Here is a 22,500-nt window from a genome sequence, read left to right as displayed (position 1 = left end):
TTTGGTAAATGAGGTTGTTAGGGTTAGTTGAAGCACAGCATTAATTTGCTGCATTAATAATTGTGTCAATAACTGTGGGAGGTCCTCGCTAAGACGCTAAATCATGAGGTAATGCATATGCGTGTGTGTGTGTGTGTGTGTATTTGTGCATTTGTGTGTGCACATATATTAAGCCCTTTGTGAGGCCCAAAAGACTAAAGATCTTCATTATGACAGGATAGAGTCAAATGTCCTATCTAAATAAATGTCTTTGTATATATATATATATATATATATATATATATATATATATATATATATATATATATATATATATATTTTTTTTTTTTTTTTTAAATAAAAACACATTTATTTAATATATATATATATATATATATATATATATATATGTTTGCTGTGATATATACATCAGTACAATGACAATAAATTCTTCTTATTGCTGTCTTATCTTACATCAATAAATGTGGAAAGTCCTCACAAAGACAGTAAAATCAAAAAATCAAAATGTGTGTTTGTGTCTGTGTGTACATGTATTAAGCCCTTTGTGAGGACTAAAGCAATCAAGGTCCTCATTATGATAGGATAGAGTCAAATGTCCTCAAAATCACCTGGTCCTCACAAAATAAATCTGTTTTTGTTTTTAGAAATGCAGTTTTTATTTATTTATTTATTTATTTATTTATTTATCTTTGGTTACTGAGGATAAAGTAAGGTTAGGTATCAGTATAGCATTAATCAACTGCACAAATAATTATGCCAATGGAAGGTCCTCATAAAGACAATAAAACCAAAATATGTGTGTATGCTTACATTCTTTATTTTATCAGTGTGCAAACAGCATGTCTTAATCATCACACACTCACCTCAAAAGATGTTTTGGTTCATTAACACCATTTGCACATAAACAGCTTCAAGTCAAAGCTAAACTGAAATGTAAATAACATTGTGAGAAAGTTATTGATGAATGAAAATCCTGCATGAAGTCACACCCCATATGATCAGAAATCAACGTGAATTCTGTGTTTTGGTGCTGCATTTGCGCTGGTGTATTTTTGAGCTGTTTGTTTGTACAGGTTGAGAAATCAAACCAGCACAATGATACTTCTAATGCCACAAACAGCACTATTTTTCTTAAATTAGGTGTATTTTTAGTCAGTGTTTGCTTGTGTGATTGTGTGATGGTGCACATTGTGATGTTACCAATCAGTGATGAACAGTGCTGGTGTCCCCACCCTGAGTAACAGTAGTTCCTGGAGTAAGTACCAAAAACCACACAACAGTATCTTACCGTTTTCTGGAGTCAAAAGTTCCAGTAAAGTGTACTGCAGGTAAAGTGTAACATGCATGTGAGTGTGTGTTGTGTGTCCTCTGACTGTGTATGTGTCCTGCATTTGAAGTACGGAGGGCGTTTTACTTTTACACTGCTGATGCAGACACACTTCCACCATCTGCGCTTTTCTTCCTCTGGAGGAAACGGCACCCCGGGAGCGTTGCCTGGGCGACTGGCCCCGCCGTGTCACCGTCACTCATGCACACACGCGCTGACTGCCAAAGACGGCTCGATTCCAAACACAGATAAAACCTGGAGCCAAAACACACTCGTCGAACATGAGTTCTGTCTCAGACGTGGTCTGATTAATGACGCAATAAAACCTGGTGCTGATTAAATACAATGACTGAATGATACAACTTTCAAAACAAGAAACTAAAACCAGGAAAATTACACAAACACACAGGAATAGCACAAACAAAAAAATGGGAAAGAGAGTGGAAGCACAATGGATCCCTGCAGTGCATTCAGGATATTTATGACAGTTTAGATGGAAGGGAGAGTTATGGAAGCTTGGTTTCACCACATATGAGAAAATATTATGCAGATTTATCCCTCAGTCTTTGTCTCGCAATTGCAAGTTAATATCTCACAGTTGCAGCTAGGAGAATTCTTAAGGTTTGTTATATTGCTTGTTTACACACTGCTGGGTTTTGATGTGGTTTAATTATTGGACACGGAAGCACTACATCACAATTGTGTGATATTCATAAGTAATTGTGAGATTAAAATTCGCAATTGTGAAATATTTACTCATAGTTGTGAGATGTAAAGTCAAAATTGTGATATTAACTCACAATTACGAGATAAGAAGTTGCAGTTGAGTGATATTAACATGCAATTATGTGATTAAAAAAGTCACAATTGAGAGACAGTAACTCGCAATTACGATAAAAAAGTCGTAAATGAGTGATATTAACTTGGAATTACAGGATAAAAATGGTATTAGTGATATTAACTCTCAGTTACGAGATAAGACGTTGCAATTGTGAAATACTTACTCAGAGTTGTGAGATATAAAATCACAACCATGTGATACTAACTCGCAGTCACAAGATAAAAAAGTTGCGACTGAGTGACTTTAACTTGCAATTATGTGATAAAAAGTCACAACTGAGCGATAATAACTCAATTACAAGATATTAAGTTGAAATTACAAGATAAAAAAAAGTCACAATTGAGTGATAACTTGCAATTACAGGATTAAAAGTTGCAATTGTGAAATATTTATTTGGAGTTGCAAGAAGTAAAGCCAAAAGTGAGAGATATCAACTCAATTATGTGATTAAAAAGTCACAGTTATGTGATATTATGTTGCAGTTGCAAGATAAATCTGCATAATATTTTCTCAAGTGGCAGAAAAAAGCTTCAATACCAGGTTCATACAGACACTTTAAAATAAACACTTTAAACAGGTGTCATACTTTAAACACTTTAAACAGTGCATATGTTTCAAAACAGCTGAATTCAGGCACTTCCTGCAGGCTCCAAGGGGTTTTAGAACACTTTTAGAGCTAATGTTTGAACTAAAAGAAAAGTCTTCAGGCCTTTCAGGGACTTTTGGCACAATTTCTTCAGGAAGGTTCAGGGCAATTTGTAACCACACAGAGCAGTTTTTGGGCTGCTTGAGGCGCTTTTCGGATATTCGAAGACTTTTAAAAGCAGTTATTTGGGCCTGATGTTTCTTTTGTTTTCTTTTTAGGACCTAATAAGGAAGTTTTGGGATAATTAGTGACAATTAACTTTTGTTACTTGGCCAATTATCAGATTGTTTGAGGTGGGTTTTTAATCGTTTTTTATTTTAAGAGGTCACCATTCAAGGATATTTTGTGGGATTTTTCACATTGTCTCAGGCTAATTTTTGGCAGTTTTTCCTCAAAATGTCTATGCTTTGGGTTGACCTTTCAATCAAATCAGCGTTATTTTGACATAAATTGGGGATTTCTTGGTAGCATTTGTAATAATTTTTGGACTTTCTTTGGCTTTCAAAACCTTTTGGTACAATTCTCCAGGGGTTCATGGAAATTTTGTAAAGTTGATGTTTTAAATCTGTTTGGTACAAATTTGCTCGAAAAGGATAGTACTGGAGACATTTGAGTTTTCTCAAAGAAGCAGTTCATAGAGAACATTTTGGCCCTGAACTGTTTTTTTTCCACACAGCCTAAGTTCTGGGGTGATCCCTTTTGGGTAATTTTGGGATTTTAGTGCCCTATTCGCAGACATTCCTGGTACTTTAGGGACAATGTTTGGTTAATTTGCGTATTTCCGGGCCTATTTTGGAGTGTTGGGGGCCGTTATGTGAGACTAATTTATTTCTCTCTCTCTTTCTGTGGTTTTTCCTTTCTTTATTGTGTTAGATGTTGGCCTGCAGTGCAGGAAGTGCCTGTTTTGTTTTTCGTACCTCCTTCCTGCTGGCTGACCGCTCTATTATGTTGTGGTGTGTTTTGTGGTGTGTATGCCTGTGTGTGTCTGTTTGTGTGTGTGTATGCTGAGCACATGGAGGAAAAGGAAGAGGCCTTGTAGTACGGGAAAAGACTATTTACTGTTACACTGGGTCAGTAACTACAACTGGAGCGTCACTGCACAAATACACACACATGTGCACACGTATACACACACACACACACACACACACACAAAGACTGAATTGGTAATAAAGAGAGAGAAAGACACACCAGGTTTCCCTCCATTGGATTTTATGCAAAAGAAATTGATTAGCGCTTTGAAATGGTTGCCAGTGTAAGTAATGGAAACATTTTTACGAATATTGCCATTGTAGCTTGAAATGATGAATGTTTTTGACCGGAAAATACTGAAATTATATTATATGAAAAAGCAGGACAGTAGTAGAGCAGTGAAGCTGGACTTAGAAGGCACACGACTTAGTTTAGTTCTAGAAAATAATGTGATGTTTATATTAGCACTGGGCGATCTCATGATATAATATAGATATTGTGAAAAATTAGAGCACAACACTCTACTGAGATATTATGGGTATAAGAATATTTTTTTTCATGTATTAACTGTCACGTCAGCACTGGATTTAGCCGTGACCTGGAACACTCATACTGATCACACACACATGGACTCAATCACACACCCATCTTTATAAAGCCGGGGCTCACACATGCACGATGCGAAGTCTTGTTCTTGATTTATTTCATGTTGATTCCAAGCCTTTGTATTTTGTGCACGATATTTGGTTTTGATCTCGTTTCTGGTTTTGTCCTCTGAAAGTCTGTTTGTTGATCGCTTGCCCCAAGCTTTTTTTAAATTTTTTTTTTGACACTGATATTGTTTGCCGATTTGGATTTGTTTCCCTTTTGCAAGAAATTCACCCTGCGCTTGCAACAGTCTCTGCCTCCTGACATTAATAGCAATTACAAACTCTGGAAGCAGCTGATGTGATATAGAAGTTTTCTACTGTTTTGAGTCTTTAAAATCTTAAAATGAGAAAATTAAAAAATAAACTCATTTTTTATTACTAGCATATTGCTTGCAGTTTGTTAGCAAACAGATATATCATGATTTATATTGTATATCCTAGAAATGTTATCAAATATCATGATATGGTATCATCCACCCATAGTTTATATTAGATAGTGAACGATGGCAAGATCAGTTTCTTATCATTTCATGTGATGTGTGGCTTGATTTCTGTGCTGATGTCTTTTTTATGTTTTTACACTGTAGAGATTCACTGAGACTAATCTAAAAAAGATTAGATTAGAAACTGGCTCAGATTAATCATTCGTCGGCCAAGTACAGTCTGATTTCAGTGTCTGATTTCGGTCTTCAATCAATCTCTAATTGTTCCTCTGAACCTGCTTGATGACTTTGTGTGTGTGTGTGTGTGTGTGTGTGTGTGTGTGCGCGAGCTTGGGATTCTTTGTCAGTCACAGCTGTTTTATGTATAAACTCATATCTATTAGTGCGATGTCTGTAAAAATGGAGATTTACATTTACGGCATTTGACAGATGCTCTTATCTAGCATGACTTACAGAAGCGCTTTGAAGTCTCTATCAGTAAATACATTCTCATACTGGTTCACGAGGTCAGGAACTAAAAGTACTATCAGACTAAAAACCCTGTTGGGGAGGTGTTACACAAGGTGTCCCAAAAGTCTCCATACATACGCCAGCACCACGTCGGTTGTGCCTTCGTCAGTGGATGTTTGTGGACGTCCACTTCTCGCTTGGTCCACAACACTTCCAGTCTTTTCGAATTAGTTAATAAGTTTGGCAAGAGTGTTATGTGTGTTGTGTTTGCCATGTTTCCTGTTAAAGTCCATCGCAACCTTGCGACAGCTTCCTGATCCTGCCTTGAGAATGATTTCAATATGTTCTACTTTTGTCAAAGGCATTCTGAAAAACAAATATAATATATACTAAGTATGAAAAAGTTTGGAAGACATTTTGCTAAAAAGTGTTAATTTTCCCTGTGTATGGAGACATTTGGGACACCCTGTAGTATGAAAAACACACAATGCAATTTTTTAAAATAATAAAATGCTTTAATTTAAGTACTTCATGAAGAATTTCTCCTTGGGATCAATCAAGCGTTATCTTAAGAAGAGAATATGAGTTGAGTGTCATTGGCATAGCAGTGGTATGAAAACCCATGTGGGGATATGACCTCACTGAAAGATTGAGTATAGAGAGACAACAGAAGTGAAGTGAAGTGACGTGTGGCCAAGTATGGTGACCCATACTTGGAATTTGTACTCTGCATTTAACCCATCCAAGTGCACACACACAGTAATGAACACACACCTGGAGCAGTGCGCAGCCTTTTTTTTGCTGCAGCGCCCGGGGAGCAGTTGGGGTTCGGTGCCTTGCTCAAGGGTCTCACCTCAGTCGTGGTATTGAGGTTGAAAGAGAGCACTGATGATTTACTCCCCTCACCTACAATCCCTGCTGGACCCGAGACTAGAACCCACAACCTTCGGGTTGCAAGTCCGACTCTCTAAGCATTAGGCCATGACTGCCCCAAATCTGGGGCAGCTGGGAAGAGGACCCAGCATTGAGCCTTGTGGGACACCAGTCAAGAATCTGCAGGGAGCAGATGTGGATCTCCTCCATGTCACTTAAAATGATCGACTGTCCAGGTAGAAAACAAACTATTGTCATGCTGTGCCATGAATTCCAAGGCTCATGAGGATGGATAAGAGAGTCTTGTGGTTGACCGCTGAAAGGTCGAAGAGGATGAGGACTGATGACAGTTTGGCTGACCTAGCAGCATGGAGCTTGTCAGTGATGGCCACAAGGGCAGTTTCTATGGAATGTGCCGCCAGACTGGTTAGGATCTTGGAGGTTATTCTGTGAGAGATAGAGAGACAGTTGATTGTAGATGGTGTGTTTGAGGATTTTAGAAAGAAAAGAGAGAAGTAATACCGGTCAGTAGTTGCAAACTTCTGAGGGATCGAGAGTGGATTTCTTCAGGAGGGGAATAACCCTTGAATGCAGTTGGTACATGACCGGATGTTATGGAGTCATTAATGATAGTAGCGGTGAAGGTGAGGAGGTCTTGTGAGATGGTCTGGAGCATTGCAGAAGGGATGGGAACCAACGTGCAGGTGGTAGGATTGCAAGACAGGATGACTTGCAGGAACTCTTCTGTTGGTTGAGAAGAAAAATGTGTCAGAGATAGAGTAGGGGAATCCTGAACACGTAGTGTAGGAGTTGGGGTAGGAGTGAAGGTCTGGCAGGTTTTTTTTTTTATCTTCCCTTCAGTAAAGGTTGTCATCAGCAGTCAGGGAGGATAGTGACGAAAAGATGTTGTGGAGCTTGCAAGGATCTTGTTCAGAAGTTTCCAGCTTTTCCTTGAAAAAGGCAGTCTGAGCAGAAGTTACATCAGATGAGAACTTGGACAGGAGAGAGCAGCATGAGATCCATATCGAGTTGTGATTTCCTCCACTTTGTCTCTGCTGCTGTGGTGTTATTAATACTCTGTCTGGTATAATGAGAACTAAGAGCAGAACTTTGAGTGAACGCTGATCTCCTGGGACTCATCTAGCCAAGCCCTGTGTGTGTGTGTATGTGTGTGTGTGTGTGTGTGTATACAGTGAGATTGCTTCCATGTCTCCCAGTGTGCAAGTAATCACCCTCCTCCTCCTCAGAGTCTTGCTGCACCATCACACACTGAGAGAGAGACATGGAGAGCAATTATTAATATTATTTTTAGTATTCTTGCCATAATTATCATCACTGCTGCTATTTTTGCCAATTTTAATTTATTTTAAATAAAATCATATATATATATATATATATATATATATATATATATATATATATATATATTAAAATATATATTTTAAATCAGTGATTTAAGTCTAAAAGATAGGCCAGTATCTTCATAGGAAAAGTTCTCTGTTCTTTCTTTAGACTTGGATTAACCAGATTTTTTTGGGCAGTCTATTCAGTTTTTCTTGGGTAGAAAAACTCTTGATGCAGGAGTTTTTCAGAAGTATTTAGACCACGCCTTACCAGAAACCCAAAATTTCCTTTGAGCGTCAAAAACATATGGTGATAAAAAAATGCAGAGTAAAGTAAAGTAAAATAAAACATGGGTAAAATGTTATCAGTGCATTTTCATGTAGCATAAAGGCATTAAAGTGAGCCAATTAAATAAACCAATTAATAAATAATCTTTAGACTAGTATAATTAAAATAAAATTTGAATTTTAAAATAGATTAAGAAATATATAATATATTGAGATTTGTTGTCCTGATTGGTCCTAGTCATTATAATCATGTTAGATTGCTATTTTTGCAGATTTGTTTCGATCTGGACTTCACACACATTAATTGGCAGTCTATAAAACAGCATTGTAGTATACAGCACATCCTAATTATAATGGATAGGCAATTTTTCAATTTTTCTCATAATGAGCTGAAAGTCTCACCACTGAGATCTCTAGAGAGCAAGAAGGATTGTTTGTTAGCAATGCTGCTGGAAAGCGTAAGGTCTTAAGCAGGGGTGAAAAACACTGTGGTCGCTTTTGCAAGTTTCAGAAGAAGTGTAGGCGATGAATCAGATTTTTTTCACAGTATCCTTTGAATACATTTAATTTTGCTTATAAATGCCATTCCATGACATTTATGTGTGTGTATTTGTTGTAGGGCTTGTGGAAAGTTTCACTTGAGTAGGTGACATTCCCATAATATGTCAGTATATCAGCTGTATCTATGCTAAGAACCCAATGTCTTATCTAAAATCCCCAGAAGCGTCACTTATCTGACCTTTTAAATGTCATCTATATTTTATTTCTCTATGTTTTAAACTTGGGTTTGGTTTGGTTTCGGCAGGAGCCCACATCCTGAAGTGTCTCCATACTGAAATAAGTGTGAAACCACTTTTCCCACAGGATATGACGGAATGTTTACCAACACGTCCATTCGGACAGGATATAGTATACATCAGACAGGATATAGTATACATCCTGGGGTTGTATTTATGGGCCCTTTATAGTGAGGCATAAAAAAAGGCATAATCTTTTCAGACAGAGGAACACAGTCTATTAAAAAAGAAGAAGTACTGACTATGTATATATATATATATATATATATATATATATATATATATATACATAGTCAGTACTTCTTCTTTTTTAATAGACTGTGTTCCTCTGTCTGAAAAGATTATGCCGTTTTTTATATATATTATATATATATATATATATATATATATATATATATATATATATATATATATATATATATATATACTCTCCACACAAAAAGTCAACCTTACCATGGAAAAAGAAAGTTGTGATCACAGAAACATCACTACTTTTAAAATGTTTACTAAGGTATATTTCATTGTATTTAACTTCTCTGGTTGAATTATAGAGAAAATTGCATCCAATACATGGAGCACTGGTTCAGACACAGCACATCCATAACACCAGTTTTTTTTTTCTTGAAGATGTATTCCCAAAACAAGCAATAGTTTCAAATCTATACTTTCTATGTTCATTTAAGTCTCCTTCATGTTATACATATGATGCTTTCTGCGATTTTCTTTAAAATTCACAGTTTGTAGAAAATGTGTATTCTCCCACAAGTTTGTTCGTTTGATGTCACACGTCCCTAGCGCTGATAAACCGCTGTGGATCTGAAACAGGTAAATCAATACATGAGGTTTAAAGATCAGTCTGCATTGTCCTGAAGAGGTTAAATGACAACATATGCAGATTGACGAATTGATTCTCTGCTGCGAGACATTTTGTTAGTCAGTGTGAGTGCAGATGTCACATCTGCAGCACTGGAATTGCCCGAAACGAATCCAGAATGAATAGAGCTTAAGTCTGTGGTTAAATCTGAGGTCTGGATATAGTTGTGTGTGCTTTCTATATCTATATATCTGTTTATAAATTATATAGCCATATGTCCGTATATCATAAGGAGACCATGAATCTGTTCTCACAGTGGGATCTGGGGACCCCTAGGGGTTCGTGATGCATTTCCAGTGAGTCCCTGACTGTATTATTATTATTATTATTATTATTATTATTATTATTATTAATTCACATGATATTGTTGGAGATTACTATCAACTAGCATCAGAGTCGTTATGGTTATCATTTTGTTATCACAGAGATAAGTCTAATTGACTGGTCACTAGAAATTCAAGGGCTTGGTCTAAAAAAAAATCCTTAGTAAATAATGTTTATTTTAGTGGCAATTTTAATAAAACCAGGAAGGGACGCTAATATGATAAACACTGTTTCAAATCTACATCTGGATGAATGGAAAGTTCAGGAATAAGCACTAATGGCTTGAAAATTTCATATGATGGTACATATTTACACTATTGTTCTTAAGACTAAGTCTGTGCTTGTGATCATAAGATAAGATAAGATAAGATAAGATAAGATAAACTTTATTGATCCCACAGTGGGGAAATTCACTTATGACAGCAGCTCACAGACAGTTAAAGTGCAGGAAGAAAGAAAAGGAAGGAAGAAAGAAAAGTTAAAACTATAGCTATATATACACCCTTAGGGATAATAAAAGAAATAAAATTATATAAAATTTATAAGGGTGTTTCTGGAAAGTCTTTAGCTCTAGAAAGGGTTCACTAGATGCAAAATATATGAGACCTCCGGCTCTATACGAGCTCTGAGCAACGCTGAATACAGAGCGAACATGCCTCTCCTTATTATCATGCTCCGATTTTATGCTTCGTGTTTCTCTGATTTCTTATTTCTCTCCATCAACCCCTGAGTGCTTTCACAGCTGGCCCTTTCACTCTCTCTCCTCTCATCCTTCTTTCTCTCTTATTTCCGCTCTCCTTTCTTTTACATTCTTCTGTTGCCCTCTCTCATCCACTCCCTACTTCTCTCTCTCTCTCTTTCTCTCTCTCTCTCTCTCTCTCTCTCTCTCACACACACACACATGCTACTTCTCTCATTCTGTCTTTCCCCTTTTCTTGATTTTCCTTCTTTCCTTCCCTCTTTCTACCTCATTCAGTCTCATCTCCTTTTCTCATCTCTCTTCCTCTTTAGTTCCCTGTCTCTTTCTTGTTTCCTGTCTGTCTTTTCTTTCACATCTACAGATCCTCTCCTTCTCTTCCTATCCCGCATGCTTCCCTCCCTTGCTCTCTCTAATCCCTTCCCTTACTCCTGCTTTTCATTCTCTGCCATCCCTCTTTCTTTACATTTTCCTTTCATATTCTCTCTCACTGCTCCTTCTGTCTCCAAAAATCAACTATCATTTTATCTTTTGTTCTCTCTCTCTCTCTTTCTCTCTCTCTGTTTATTGAATTCCTCTTTGTCTTTTCCTCTCTTTCTCATCTCTCTGCTCTCTGTACCCTAATTTTTATTCACTCCCTCTTTCCCTTTTCCTCTCCTTCGCATCCCCACATGCTCCTCAGTGTTGACTCACTCTTACAGTCTCTGTGTGTGGTGTGTATCAGAGCGGCTGTGTAAGCATTCGGCTCAGGATCCCCGATATATTAATAATATTCACTCATTCATACTCATCCGTTCATATTCACTCATCCGTACTTATTTAAATAATATTTATCCATTCATACTCATCCGTTCATATTCGCTCATATTCATACACATTCACCCATATTATCTTATTCATATTGTCATATTCACTCATTCATACATATCCATTTGTATTCTCATTCATACTCATTCATTCCTATTCACTCATTCATACTCATCCATTCCAATTTACTCATTTATACTCATGCACACATTCATACTCCTTCATTCTCATTCACTTATTCATGCTGAACATCTGTATGCATCACTGTGAAAGGCGTGATGTGTGTCACTGTCTCTGAGTGAGAGAGTGCGCGATGGAGGTGAGTGAAAGAACAGGTATATGAGAGAGAAAGAGAAAGAAAGAGAGAGGTGTGAGTGAAAGAGGAGTGTATGAAAGATGGGCATGGGGAATGGAAGAAAAAGGAATGAAGAAGTAATGAGATGGAAGGGAAGGATAAAATTTGTGATAGGGAGGGAGAGGGAGGGATGAGAGAAGGAATGAGAGAGAGCGAGACATAGTGGATGAATGGATAATCAGAGAGGAGGTCTGGGTTTTGTGTCCGTCGCACAGTGTCACCATTGTTTTCCTCTCATTTAGCTGTAATTGATGTGCAGCTATTCATTACTCTTGCCCATTCATTACGCTAGCTGATGGCCGAACACACACACACACACACACACACACACACATACATAGAAGCCAATTGGATGTCATAGTTTTTCATCAGGAAAAATTATTAAAGATACATTAACATAATTCTTATTGATCTATGTCCAGCTGTCTATGTGTTTCAACATGAGGTATCAAATAAGTTTGGTGAAGATCAGACAAGTGTGTGATTCTTCTTGGGTACCTACAGGACATGTTGTGCGCCCCCATGGCAACCCCTCATGTTGTGTGAGTGGTGTGCCAACAATATTTTCCCAGTCTGCAAGCTGTTGCTCTGATATTTTCAGCCGTGTTGATATTCTTGGTGACGAATCTTTTCTGAGAGGAGGCGGGAACAACAGAATCCAGTTCTTTCCATCTATTTGTGGGGGAATATTGCGTCTATAAGAAATTATTTGTCATGTGATACCCAAATCGTTGTTAGGAACAACCAAAATAAAAACAAACATTACATGATTCCTGGCAATGCACAGTATAGCGACAAATAGCTACATTTATTTATACTATACCTCCAGTTCTCTTTGCAGAACAGACAGTCCTCACTGCCTGCATCTCCCCAACTAATCCTTCCTCCACATTTCTGTCTTATTTCTCTTTTTCCTTGCTTCTGAAGAGAATAGTGCCAAAATGGCCAGGATAGTGACCATGACCAGTTGCTCTTGACAAAGTCACATGATAAACAGCTCTCTCCAGGGATCTCTCCAGGTTAAAGGTGGTGTAGGGTGTGAGCCTCGTCTGTAGTTGCTCGTTCAGTGTCCACTTGGCATTATGCTGAGTCTCCCAACTATTAGACCAGTGCTTGCACCTTAATACTCATAAACCCCTAATTCTTACAACTCCTAACTGATGAACGAGTGCCCTTTGATACTCAACCCTTAATGCATAAACCATTAATGCTTAGACTTCTAATGCTTAAACTTCTCATTTCTGCACCCACCAGTGCTTGGACCCCTAATGAGGCGTGAAAATCACTCTCACACCTATTGATTTCTCCTTCAGTGCCTGAGCAGAAGCTCCTGCCACCTGGGCATGTGTGTGAAAGTATGTGACTTTGTGTGTTTGTGTGAGTATATGTATTTTGTGTGTGTGTGTGTGTGTGTGTGACTAAAAACAGTAGTGTACATAAAGTGTTAAACTTCCTGTGGTGTGTCATGTTGCTGTTTTTTCACAGTCTAGCTCATTTCTCCTGCTGCTTTCGCTGCCGCTTGTGAGGAAATCAAACTGAGAGAGAAAACGTGTGTAAGTGCTAATGTGTATGTGTGTGTGTGTGTGTGTGTGTGTGTGTGTGTGTGTATGAGAGAGAGATAGGATAGAGGGATAATTGGAGGTAACAATGATATAAACCACGATATATAATGTATGTGGGCGTGTGTGAGGGTGTGTATGTTTGTGTGTGTTTGTGAGAGAGAGAGTGAGAGAGAGAGATAGGATAGAGGGATAATTGGAGGTAACAATGATATTAACCATGATATATAATGTGTGTGTGTGTGTGTGTGTGTGTGTCTGAGAGAGAGAGAGAGAGAGAGAGAGAGAGAGAGACTCGTCACTGTGGTAACTGTGTAATGGATGTGTTTTGTTTTGGCAGTTTGGACAGTGCCGAGTGTTAAGGTCAAATGAGGGTCAGATTCCATGCAGAGCCTCTGTCACACACACACACAACACACACACACGGCTCACACACACACTTTCCTGAAGGAGATATTATTCTCTCTCTTGTCCACATTAACAAGGACACATTTAAAACATACATTTGTCCATCGTGTCCTTCGCTCCTCACCTTCAGTCATGAATTTTTCCAAAACACTCTCTAAACTGCTGATGTGTGTGATCCTGTGATAGCCCTTTGATTGTCCCAGCTCTTGCACATTCAAAATTGAGGACGAGTTCATTTGAATGGTTACTTGAGTAGGCAGCATTTTTGGGCAGTGTTTGGTCTACTGAGACAACGTGTGTCAAGGGAATGAGTTATTAATCTCTGGAGATTTTCACTCTTTAGAGAGCCTCCCTTCATAAAAAAGCTTTTATCCAAACCACAGCCCTGTCAGAGTTGATGGATGCCTGCACGTGAGAGCTGACGCAGAGCTTTTACCACACCGAGAGAACGTCTGTAAGAGAAAGAACACGCAGAAACAGTGAGAGAATAATATGATCCATTATTATTACTGCTCTTTTTGTTGTTGTTGTATTTACACACTCACCTGGACCAAATTGTCTGTCATTAAATAAAAAAAAAGCCTAAATTAAATTTTAATGAACTGGGAGAGGGAATTAAAAAGAGAATGGAGATGAGAAACACTGCAAGAAGGAGTACAAGAGAAAGGAGAGGAAAGTATGAAAAGAGACAAATGAAGTCAGCAATTGCATCTCACCAACAAATACAAATATTAGTCATACAGTAAGACAGCCACTTACAGCCTACACAGAAACTCGGTATAAATCATTTAGACTTCAGATAAATTGAAGGTATTGATTCTTTTCTGGTTAAAGATATTCTTCTGGTTTAGGTTGTGACTGTAATGCTGCTCAGTTCACTCTTTCATTCCTCTTCAGGCAGCGCTTGATCTTGGTCAAGGTCGCAGTGGATATGTGGCCTATTATAGGAACACTGAGTGCGAGGCGGAAGTGCACCCTAAATGGGACCCCAGTCCATCACAAGGCACCATGCACACACACATTAGTGTATTCTGTAAAATGATAGTTAAACATTTAGCTGAGCAAGAATCTGCTATCGTTAATTAATGCACTAAATACTGAATAATCCCAATAATGACCTCGGCAGATACTGATACTGGCATTGTCTCTGTCTCTGTTTGAGGACTATTGACTGATCTGTTTGTGTCCCAGTTGTTTCACTGGAATGGTTTTCCCAGCATCCCTCTCCACTGCTTTGTTTCAGGGTGTTTGTAATTCTCTGCTTTGTGAGCGTGTCCGAAGCCGCTGGCGATTCTTCAGCATTTGTCAGTCTCTGAATCAATATGCCTTTTGTTGTGGAATATATGGCTCTTCACGCTGCGTTTTTGTGTTTTCGTTTTGGTCAGAGGGGAAAAAAGGAGATTGAACATCTCACTGCAATACCTCAACGTCACGGCAGTGTTTCAGACACAACGTTAAATCTCCAACAGCTGTGTTTAGACCACAAGAGGACAGTCTGTGTATGTGTGCAAAATCCATTACTTGTTTTATTTTCTGATTTATACTTCCATCCATTCATCATTCATTCATCCATCTATTTATTAATCCATCCATCCATCCACACACACATACATTATTAGCTCAGGCTAATAAAGAGACTTCCATCCATCAGTCAAAGAAATAGGTGGATGAATGAATGACCGAATGGGTAGATAGATATCTACCCATTCACTCATTCATCCATCCACCCATTTTCCATCCAAACATCCGTTCACCCCATCACCATTCATACTTTGACTCCAACTAGCCTTTTTTTAATATAGCTTAACCTAATAAGGACACATCCATCCGTTCATCTAACTATCTGTACAAAACATCTTGTTTATTCATCTATCCAAACATCCATCCATCCATCCATTCATCCATCCATCCATCTGTACAGAACATTTCAGCCAACCATCAATTCAATCATCTATCTATCCCCTAACCAATCAAACATTCCCTTACCACTCTGTACTGTAGATCAACTTATTGAAGACACATCCATCCATCCATCCATCCATCCATTCCCATACCATTTTACCCCTCTCAAGTCACACAGCTTCTTTACTGTAGCTCAACCTAATTAGGACATATCCATCTATTTATCCAACCAGTCTTCCGTTTATCCGTGCATTTCAACTATTTAACCGCTCACATTCCATAGATTTTCTGTACCATACTTAACCCCTAATAAAAAGACTTCCATCCATCCTTCCATCCATCCGTCCATCCATCTATCCATCTATACCTTCATCCATCCAATCTTTCAACCATCCACCCATTTTCCATCAAAACATCCAATTTACCACAATACCATTCAAAACTCCTTGACTCCAACCATCCATTGAACTATCTGTACAAAACATCTCATTCATCCATCCATCCATCCAAACATCTGTCCAACTATCTGTACAGAACATCTTATCCATTCATCAATTCAGTCATCCATCGATCCCCTAACCAATCACCATTTTGTGACTTAATACAGACTCTGTATTGTAGATCAGTCTAATAATGACCCATCCATCCATCTAAAGTTTGATCGGAGATGGACAATTTTGGTGAGTTGAGTATTTCTGGATTAGTATTTAAGGTTTGGTAAAACTAGTATAAAACTTGAATATTTCAGAAAATATGTTGCAGTAGTTGTAAAAAGTAAAACACTCACTCCTACCAGATATTCATTCATTCTTCTTTCTGTCTATCCATTCCTTTAGTCACTATTCCTCTAGGCATCATTTAATCCCTCCACCTGACCTTGAGTCTCTACCTCGTCACATCAGTACATCCCTCCATTCATCTCTAACCCTTCTATCCTGGGAAAATGCCACTTACAACAGAAAGCTGCGTATTGTGGCTCTTAATCTTTTGTCGGCTGAAGTGTCTCTGTCTCCCAGTAGAGGTTTATATTTCTGTCATTCTTTCCTTCCTGTTGGCTTAAACAGTGAGGGCATTGCATCACGCTGAGGCTTCATGTGAGGGAAAGCTGTCCAGATTGCTTCCATTAGTGTATAAAATTGCCTGACTAACAGTCAAACCTGGTAAACAAATGTGCACTGGAACAACGAGGCCATTCAACACATCATTATCATTTTGGCTAAAGCTATGATGGAAATTGTGTATTAATGACTAACGATTTTGGATTGCTGTTGAAGAATTTCAACAGAGTGTTTAACCTTGCAGTTTTAGGCTTCTAGGGGTAACTGTACGTGTCTACTACTGTTTCATTTAGTTGTGTTAAATGATGTGAAGGACTTTGATACCTGAAGGCATTCATGAAGGCATTTGATTTTTACCACTTCAAAAAGGTTGGTCAATCTTAATAATAATAATATTAAGATAAAGAACAAGATGCATTTTCTGAAGGAAATGCTGGGCTTGCAAGAAGCTGAAAGTGACAGAGGGATAAAAGAAAGTTTAAAGTTTTATTTAAAAAGACATTTTAAAATATTTTTAAAAGCTCTCAAAAGTATAAAAGTGTTAAATGGTTTTTGATTAAAGTAATTAGGCAGTAAATAATTAACAGTGACACTGTTAATTATCAAGTGTCAGTGACACTGACACTGATACTGACACTGATTCTTATACTGACAGTCACACTGACATTAATGCTGACACTAAATTTGACACAGGGATACTGACAATTAATTACTGAGATTAACACTGATGACACTGACACTGACAACAACACTGATACTGACACCCACACTGACATTGACAACCACACTGATACTGACACTGACAACGACTCTGATACTGACACTGACAACGACTCTGATATTGACACTGACACTGCTACTGACGACACTGCTACTGACTCTGACAACGACACTGCTACTGACATTACTACTGACTCTGACAACGACACCACTACTGACACAGACATTGATACTGACGCTGACAACGACTCTGATACTGACACTGACAACGACTCTGATACTAACACTGACAATGACACTGCTACTGACATTACTACTGACACTGACGACACCACTACTGTCACAGACACCGATACTGACACTGAAAATGACGCTGCTACTGACTCAGTTATTAGTTCTGACCATCAAAATGCCTGACAACACCGCCTTGAAATGGAAAGGGTCAGGTAAGTATATGTTAAGCTAAGCATCTGTTAGCACTCACAATTCTTGCAGACTGAGCATGCACATATATCTCCTTTCAGTGGATTTTCTGAATAATATATTTACATGCAACGAATTACTGATTAAAACATGCATCAGAATCAGGGAATCAGGGAATCAGAATATTGTCTTAATCTGAATCGGGTAATCAGATTGCAGTGTTTACATGCCTCAATACTAATTAGAATATTGCCGAATTCCGATTAATATTGGAATATTGATGTTCATGTAACATAGTCACTGACACTGAAAATGACACTGATACTGACAGAAACACTGACACTGACAATAAGACTGCTACTGACACTAACACGCACATTGACACTGATACTGACACAGACACTGATACTTACAAGAACACGGACATTGACACTAACACTGACATTGGCACTGAGAACAGTACTGATACTGACACTGATACTGACAGTGATACTGACTCTGACACTTGATACTAACACTGATACTGACACAAACACTGATAATGACATTAATACTAACGTCGGCACTGACAACGATACTGATACTGACATAGACATTGTTACTGACAGTAACATGCACACTGACAATGACACTTGACACTGACACGAATACGGACATTGACACTAATACCATCATTGGCACTGAAAACGATGCTGATACTGGCACTGATACTGACACTAACACACACATTGACACTGACACTTGACATTGACACAGACACTGATACTGACTCTGACACTTGATACTGACATAGACACTGATACTGACAAGAACACGGACATTGACACTAATACCATCATTGGCACTGACAACGATGCTGATACTGACACTGATACTGACACTAACACACACATTGACACTGACACAGACGCTTGATACTGACACTGATACTGACTCTGACTCGTCATACTGACACTACCACTTGATACTGATGCCGATACTGACTCTGACTCTTCATACTGACTCTGACTCTTGATACTGACACTGATACTGACACTGACACTGACACTGATACTGACACTGACACTGATACTGACACTGATACTGACACTGATACTGACACTGATACTGTTGTTGACACTCAAACTCATACCGATTGATAGTGACACTGACACTGATACTGACACTGACACTGACACTGATACTGACACTGATACTGACACTGATACTGTTGTTGACACTCAAACTCATACCGATTGATAGTGACACTGACACTAATACTGACACTGGCATCGACACTGATGCTGACACAGATACTGATACTGACACACACTCATGCTGATCACATAGTGACATAATCACAGTAAAGGCACAAAGTTATGAAACCTCCCGTTGTGTTAGTGGCATGTTTAGCATGCTTTAATGTGTTCTGAGTTCATATGCAGGATCTGTTTTGTGTCAGTGAACACACACGTTTTGTTTCCGTGTGCTGCACACAAATGAACACATGACTAAAATCACAAAAACACAAAACTAAAATCATACTTTTACAAATTAGAATTTTTAATCTGTATTATATGAGATTTCCAGAGAAATATGATATTTCTTTGTGCTTTGTTTGCACAGCTGATGAAGGACTTTATTTTATTTGTGTGCTACTTTAAATTTTTCCTCCATCCAGTGACCTTACTGAGTGCTGTGAATAAGTAAGCGTGGAGTGATTTGGTACAAGTGCTGTGTGTAAGTAAGCATGGCAGTCAGTGGAGTGAATTCGGACAAGTGCTGTATGTAAATAAGCATGTCGGTCAGGGCAGTGATTTGAAACGAGTGCTGTGTGAGCTGCATTGAGTGTAATGAGTTACATATTCAGAATGTGAGGAATGCAGTAAATTGTTTCGTTAACCGGAGAAGTGGATTACGTTCTGTTATCCTGCCTGTATCTGGGGTCAGTCTGTTGTTCTGCTGTCTAACTGTGAGAGTGAGTGTGCTCTATAATGTTATCTGATTATGTATGGTATGGGTTTTAATAAGATGGTTGTTGCTATTGGTTAATTGGACTACTTGTTACTAATTATGGAGTGTTTGTTATCAATCAAGCCAAATGGTCATGCCATGATGCATTAATATTTGAAATTTGAGTTTTGTGCAATGTTTTTGCATGCATTGACGAACAGAAAACGTTTTGTATTTTTGTAACTTCATGTCCTGTTGAGGTAAGCTTTTTTGCAATGCTTGGCTTTTTTTGGATTTGATTCAGTTTTGATTGTGAGTTTTTTTGTTGTTGTTGTTGGAGCTTGTGTGTGTTTTGCCATAGCACCAGACTTGTGTAAGTGGTGTGGGCAAACGATGGAAGGTTCATTTGTAGATATAATTATAATGTAATTTTATGTTTAATTTTTTTAGTAAATTTACCATTAAGATGACCCTATGACTCATAACTTCTCTTTCTCTCTCTCTCTCTCTCTCTCTCTCTCTCTCTCTCTCTGCAGGAGACATCACACAGAAGGGCTATGAGAAGAAAAGAGGAAAGCTGCTAGCACCTTACATACCGCAGATTCAAGGTAAATCCTTCATTCGCACTTCAGCAGCTCTGCTCTTTAACCTTGCTTCATGATTTGTCAGAAGTGCTTTGGAGTGCCACTCAGAACAAACTCCTGAAATGTTCCTGAAGTGGTTCACAGCAACCAGTGTGCAAGCGGTTTATCACAAATATGAGATGGAGTGGTATATAGGCAGAAGTGTGTTTTGCTGTTCAAACCAAATTTAGACGTAGCTGAGGATTTTGCAGTTTTCAGTCTGATCTCATCTGAGCAAAATTATACAGATTTTCACCATCTTGATAGTGTTTGGCAAAATACTTTAAAAATGTGGCTACATACTATAAGCCAGTGTAGTCACACTACACTAAAGCAGGCGTGGACAAATCATAAATCTATTAACTAGCCCGCAAGGCAAGTAAAAGCTCCAGTTTGATGCCAGTGTCATGTTTTGATTGCGCAGAAAATTAATTGAGGCTCTAAAAAGTAGTAGCTAATGTAATGTAATAACATTTGGCCATCTACTTAGCTAAAGAGCATTAATACAGTCTAGTGTAAACGAATGAGTTTATATTCATTATTCTCTTCTAACAAAGTTTTTAATGTTTGTGTCCTTGATAAAATTTTGCCGAGTTCTTGGCGACTATTTTGGCTCAGAGCTGGCTGTGATTTTCTGTCACATAAAATTATTATTTGAGTCTGGCTAGTGGTTCTTTCATTCTCTCTCGACATGTTTAACTGTGAGGGGTGTGTGAGGTGAGATTGCGAAAGTCAAAACAAAAATACTGGCTGTTCATCCCTGACTAAAGGCGCCGTAAAGCTACATTTACAACTGACTGACTAATTACAAATAATTAAACGGAGTTACCATTGCACAGTTAACAAATATTTTGGTCAAATCTGCCTAAACCTTGACTGCATAATAATGTTGACTTGAAACAGGAAATTGCCTCCAATCAAAATACAAAATAACAAAAACGAAATACGAAATGTGCAACTTGATGAATTAAAATTAATGTATCGTGCTACTCTGCTACTCAGTTGAAAAGGAGCAATTCCAACACCTCTCTACTGGGAAATTTAAACTAATACTGTAGATGCACTGCATGGAGACACTTTAATGCATTTATTTTGTCCTTTGTCCTTACCACCTTCATACATCACTACTTTGCTCTCGAATGTGCTCTTTCGACTTTCTGAAGGCTTCCGAAGCCTGTTTGTAAGGACACGTACACCAGGCATTAATGCTCAGTTCAAGCACAGGTTGTATCTCTCATTCTTTACAAATCGTTTCTCCGACCTTGAGGTGAGAACGGAGAGAATCGCGAGGTTTACTGCGGCAATGTGTCACTGCTGTAATTTCATTAAGGCCTAGTGCCTGACTCTGTCGCATACACTTCACGTTAATGGAACCTGGCCTCTCTCCCTCTCTCTCTTTCTCTCTCTCTCTGCTTCTTTCTCTCTTATTCTGTTGGAGGATGAGAACAGATGTTATCTGCATCGCAGAGCAGAAATCAGTGATGAGTCAGATTATTAATGATGTGTGGACAGAGATGCATTTACGGGACTCTATTATACCAAATTCATCTCTTCAGCTCATTATGCAGCCACTGAGGAGTGCGGTAAAAGCACGTTAGAGCAGAGAAACACACTGACTTTAAAACTTGGGGTCCTCAGCCTGTTACTAAAATCTTACTATTCTCAGTTTCAGTACACACTTCATCCTGGGCATTTTAGCATAGCCAGTCCTTCTGCTGGCAAGGTTTTGGGCGTGGGAGGAAAAACAGGAGAACCGGAAGCAACCCCAGGCGAACATAGGGAGAACGGGAAACTCCACACACAGTAACATGAGCTCAGGAATAATATTATAAGCTGTGCCTTTTCGGTTAGAAATGTGTGAGGGCTGGTACCTTCAAGGACATTGTTTTTTTTTAAATATATATATATATATATATATACCTTTAGTTAGAGGACCTAGAAGATATTTTAATGTTTAAAGTGTACATTTAAAACTTTATTAAGGCTCCTTAAAGGAAGAGATGTACACAAGGACTCAAATGTCCACTGGTTCCCTCTCACCTCGAATATAGTCACTCAGTCTGCTGGCTGAAGTTTGCTTCTTTAGTTTAGAACTGAAAATGCAAGGCTAATGTTGCTAATAAGTCATAGAAGCCTGTCTCACCCAAAACCCGATCTTTTTCAGAAATATCTGCCTCAACCTACACCC

General features: G+C 38.3%; 1 protein-coding gene across 5 annotated transcripts in view; it reads left to right on the top strand.

Moving 5' to 3' along the window:
• The window catches only part of dip2a (disco-interacting protein 2 homolog A), a 123,255-nt gene that overhangs the window by 42,622 nt on the left and 58,133 nt on the right, over nucleotides 1-22,500 (top strand). For 4 of the 5 annotated variants that reach the window (XR_004578269.2, XM_053234619.1, XM_026947278.3 and 1 more), the window contains exon 2: nucleotides 20,226-20,297. Coding sequence is in view for 3 of the 5 variants with exons in the window: in XM_053234619.1 (XP_053090594.1) it covers nucleotides 20,226-20,297 (72 nt within the window). In the remaining 2 variants the exon portion in view is untranslated. Of the gene's footprint in view, nucleotides 1-446; nucleotides 4,070-20,225; nucleotides 20,298-22,500 lie in introns of those variants that run through there. The other variant, XM_053234620.1, reaches the window with a different exon arrangement.

The sequence above is a fragment of the Pangasianodon hypophthalmus genome, chromosome 5 (assembly GCF_027358585.1).
Source record: "Pangasianodon hypophthalmus isolate fPanHyp1 chromosome 5, fPanHyp1.pri, whole genome shotgun sequence".
Lineage (NCBI taxonomy): Eukaryota > Metazoa > Chordata > Actinopteri > Siluriformes > Pangasiidae > Pangasianodon > Pangasianodon hypophthalmus.
Note: the sequence above shows the minus strand (reverse complement) of the source record. Positions and strands in the feature narration are given on the sequence as shown.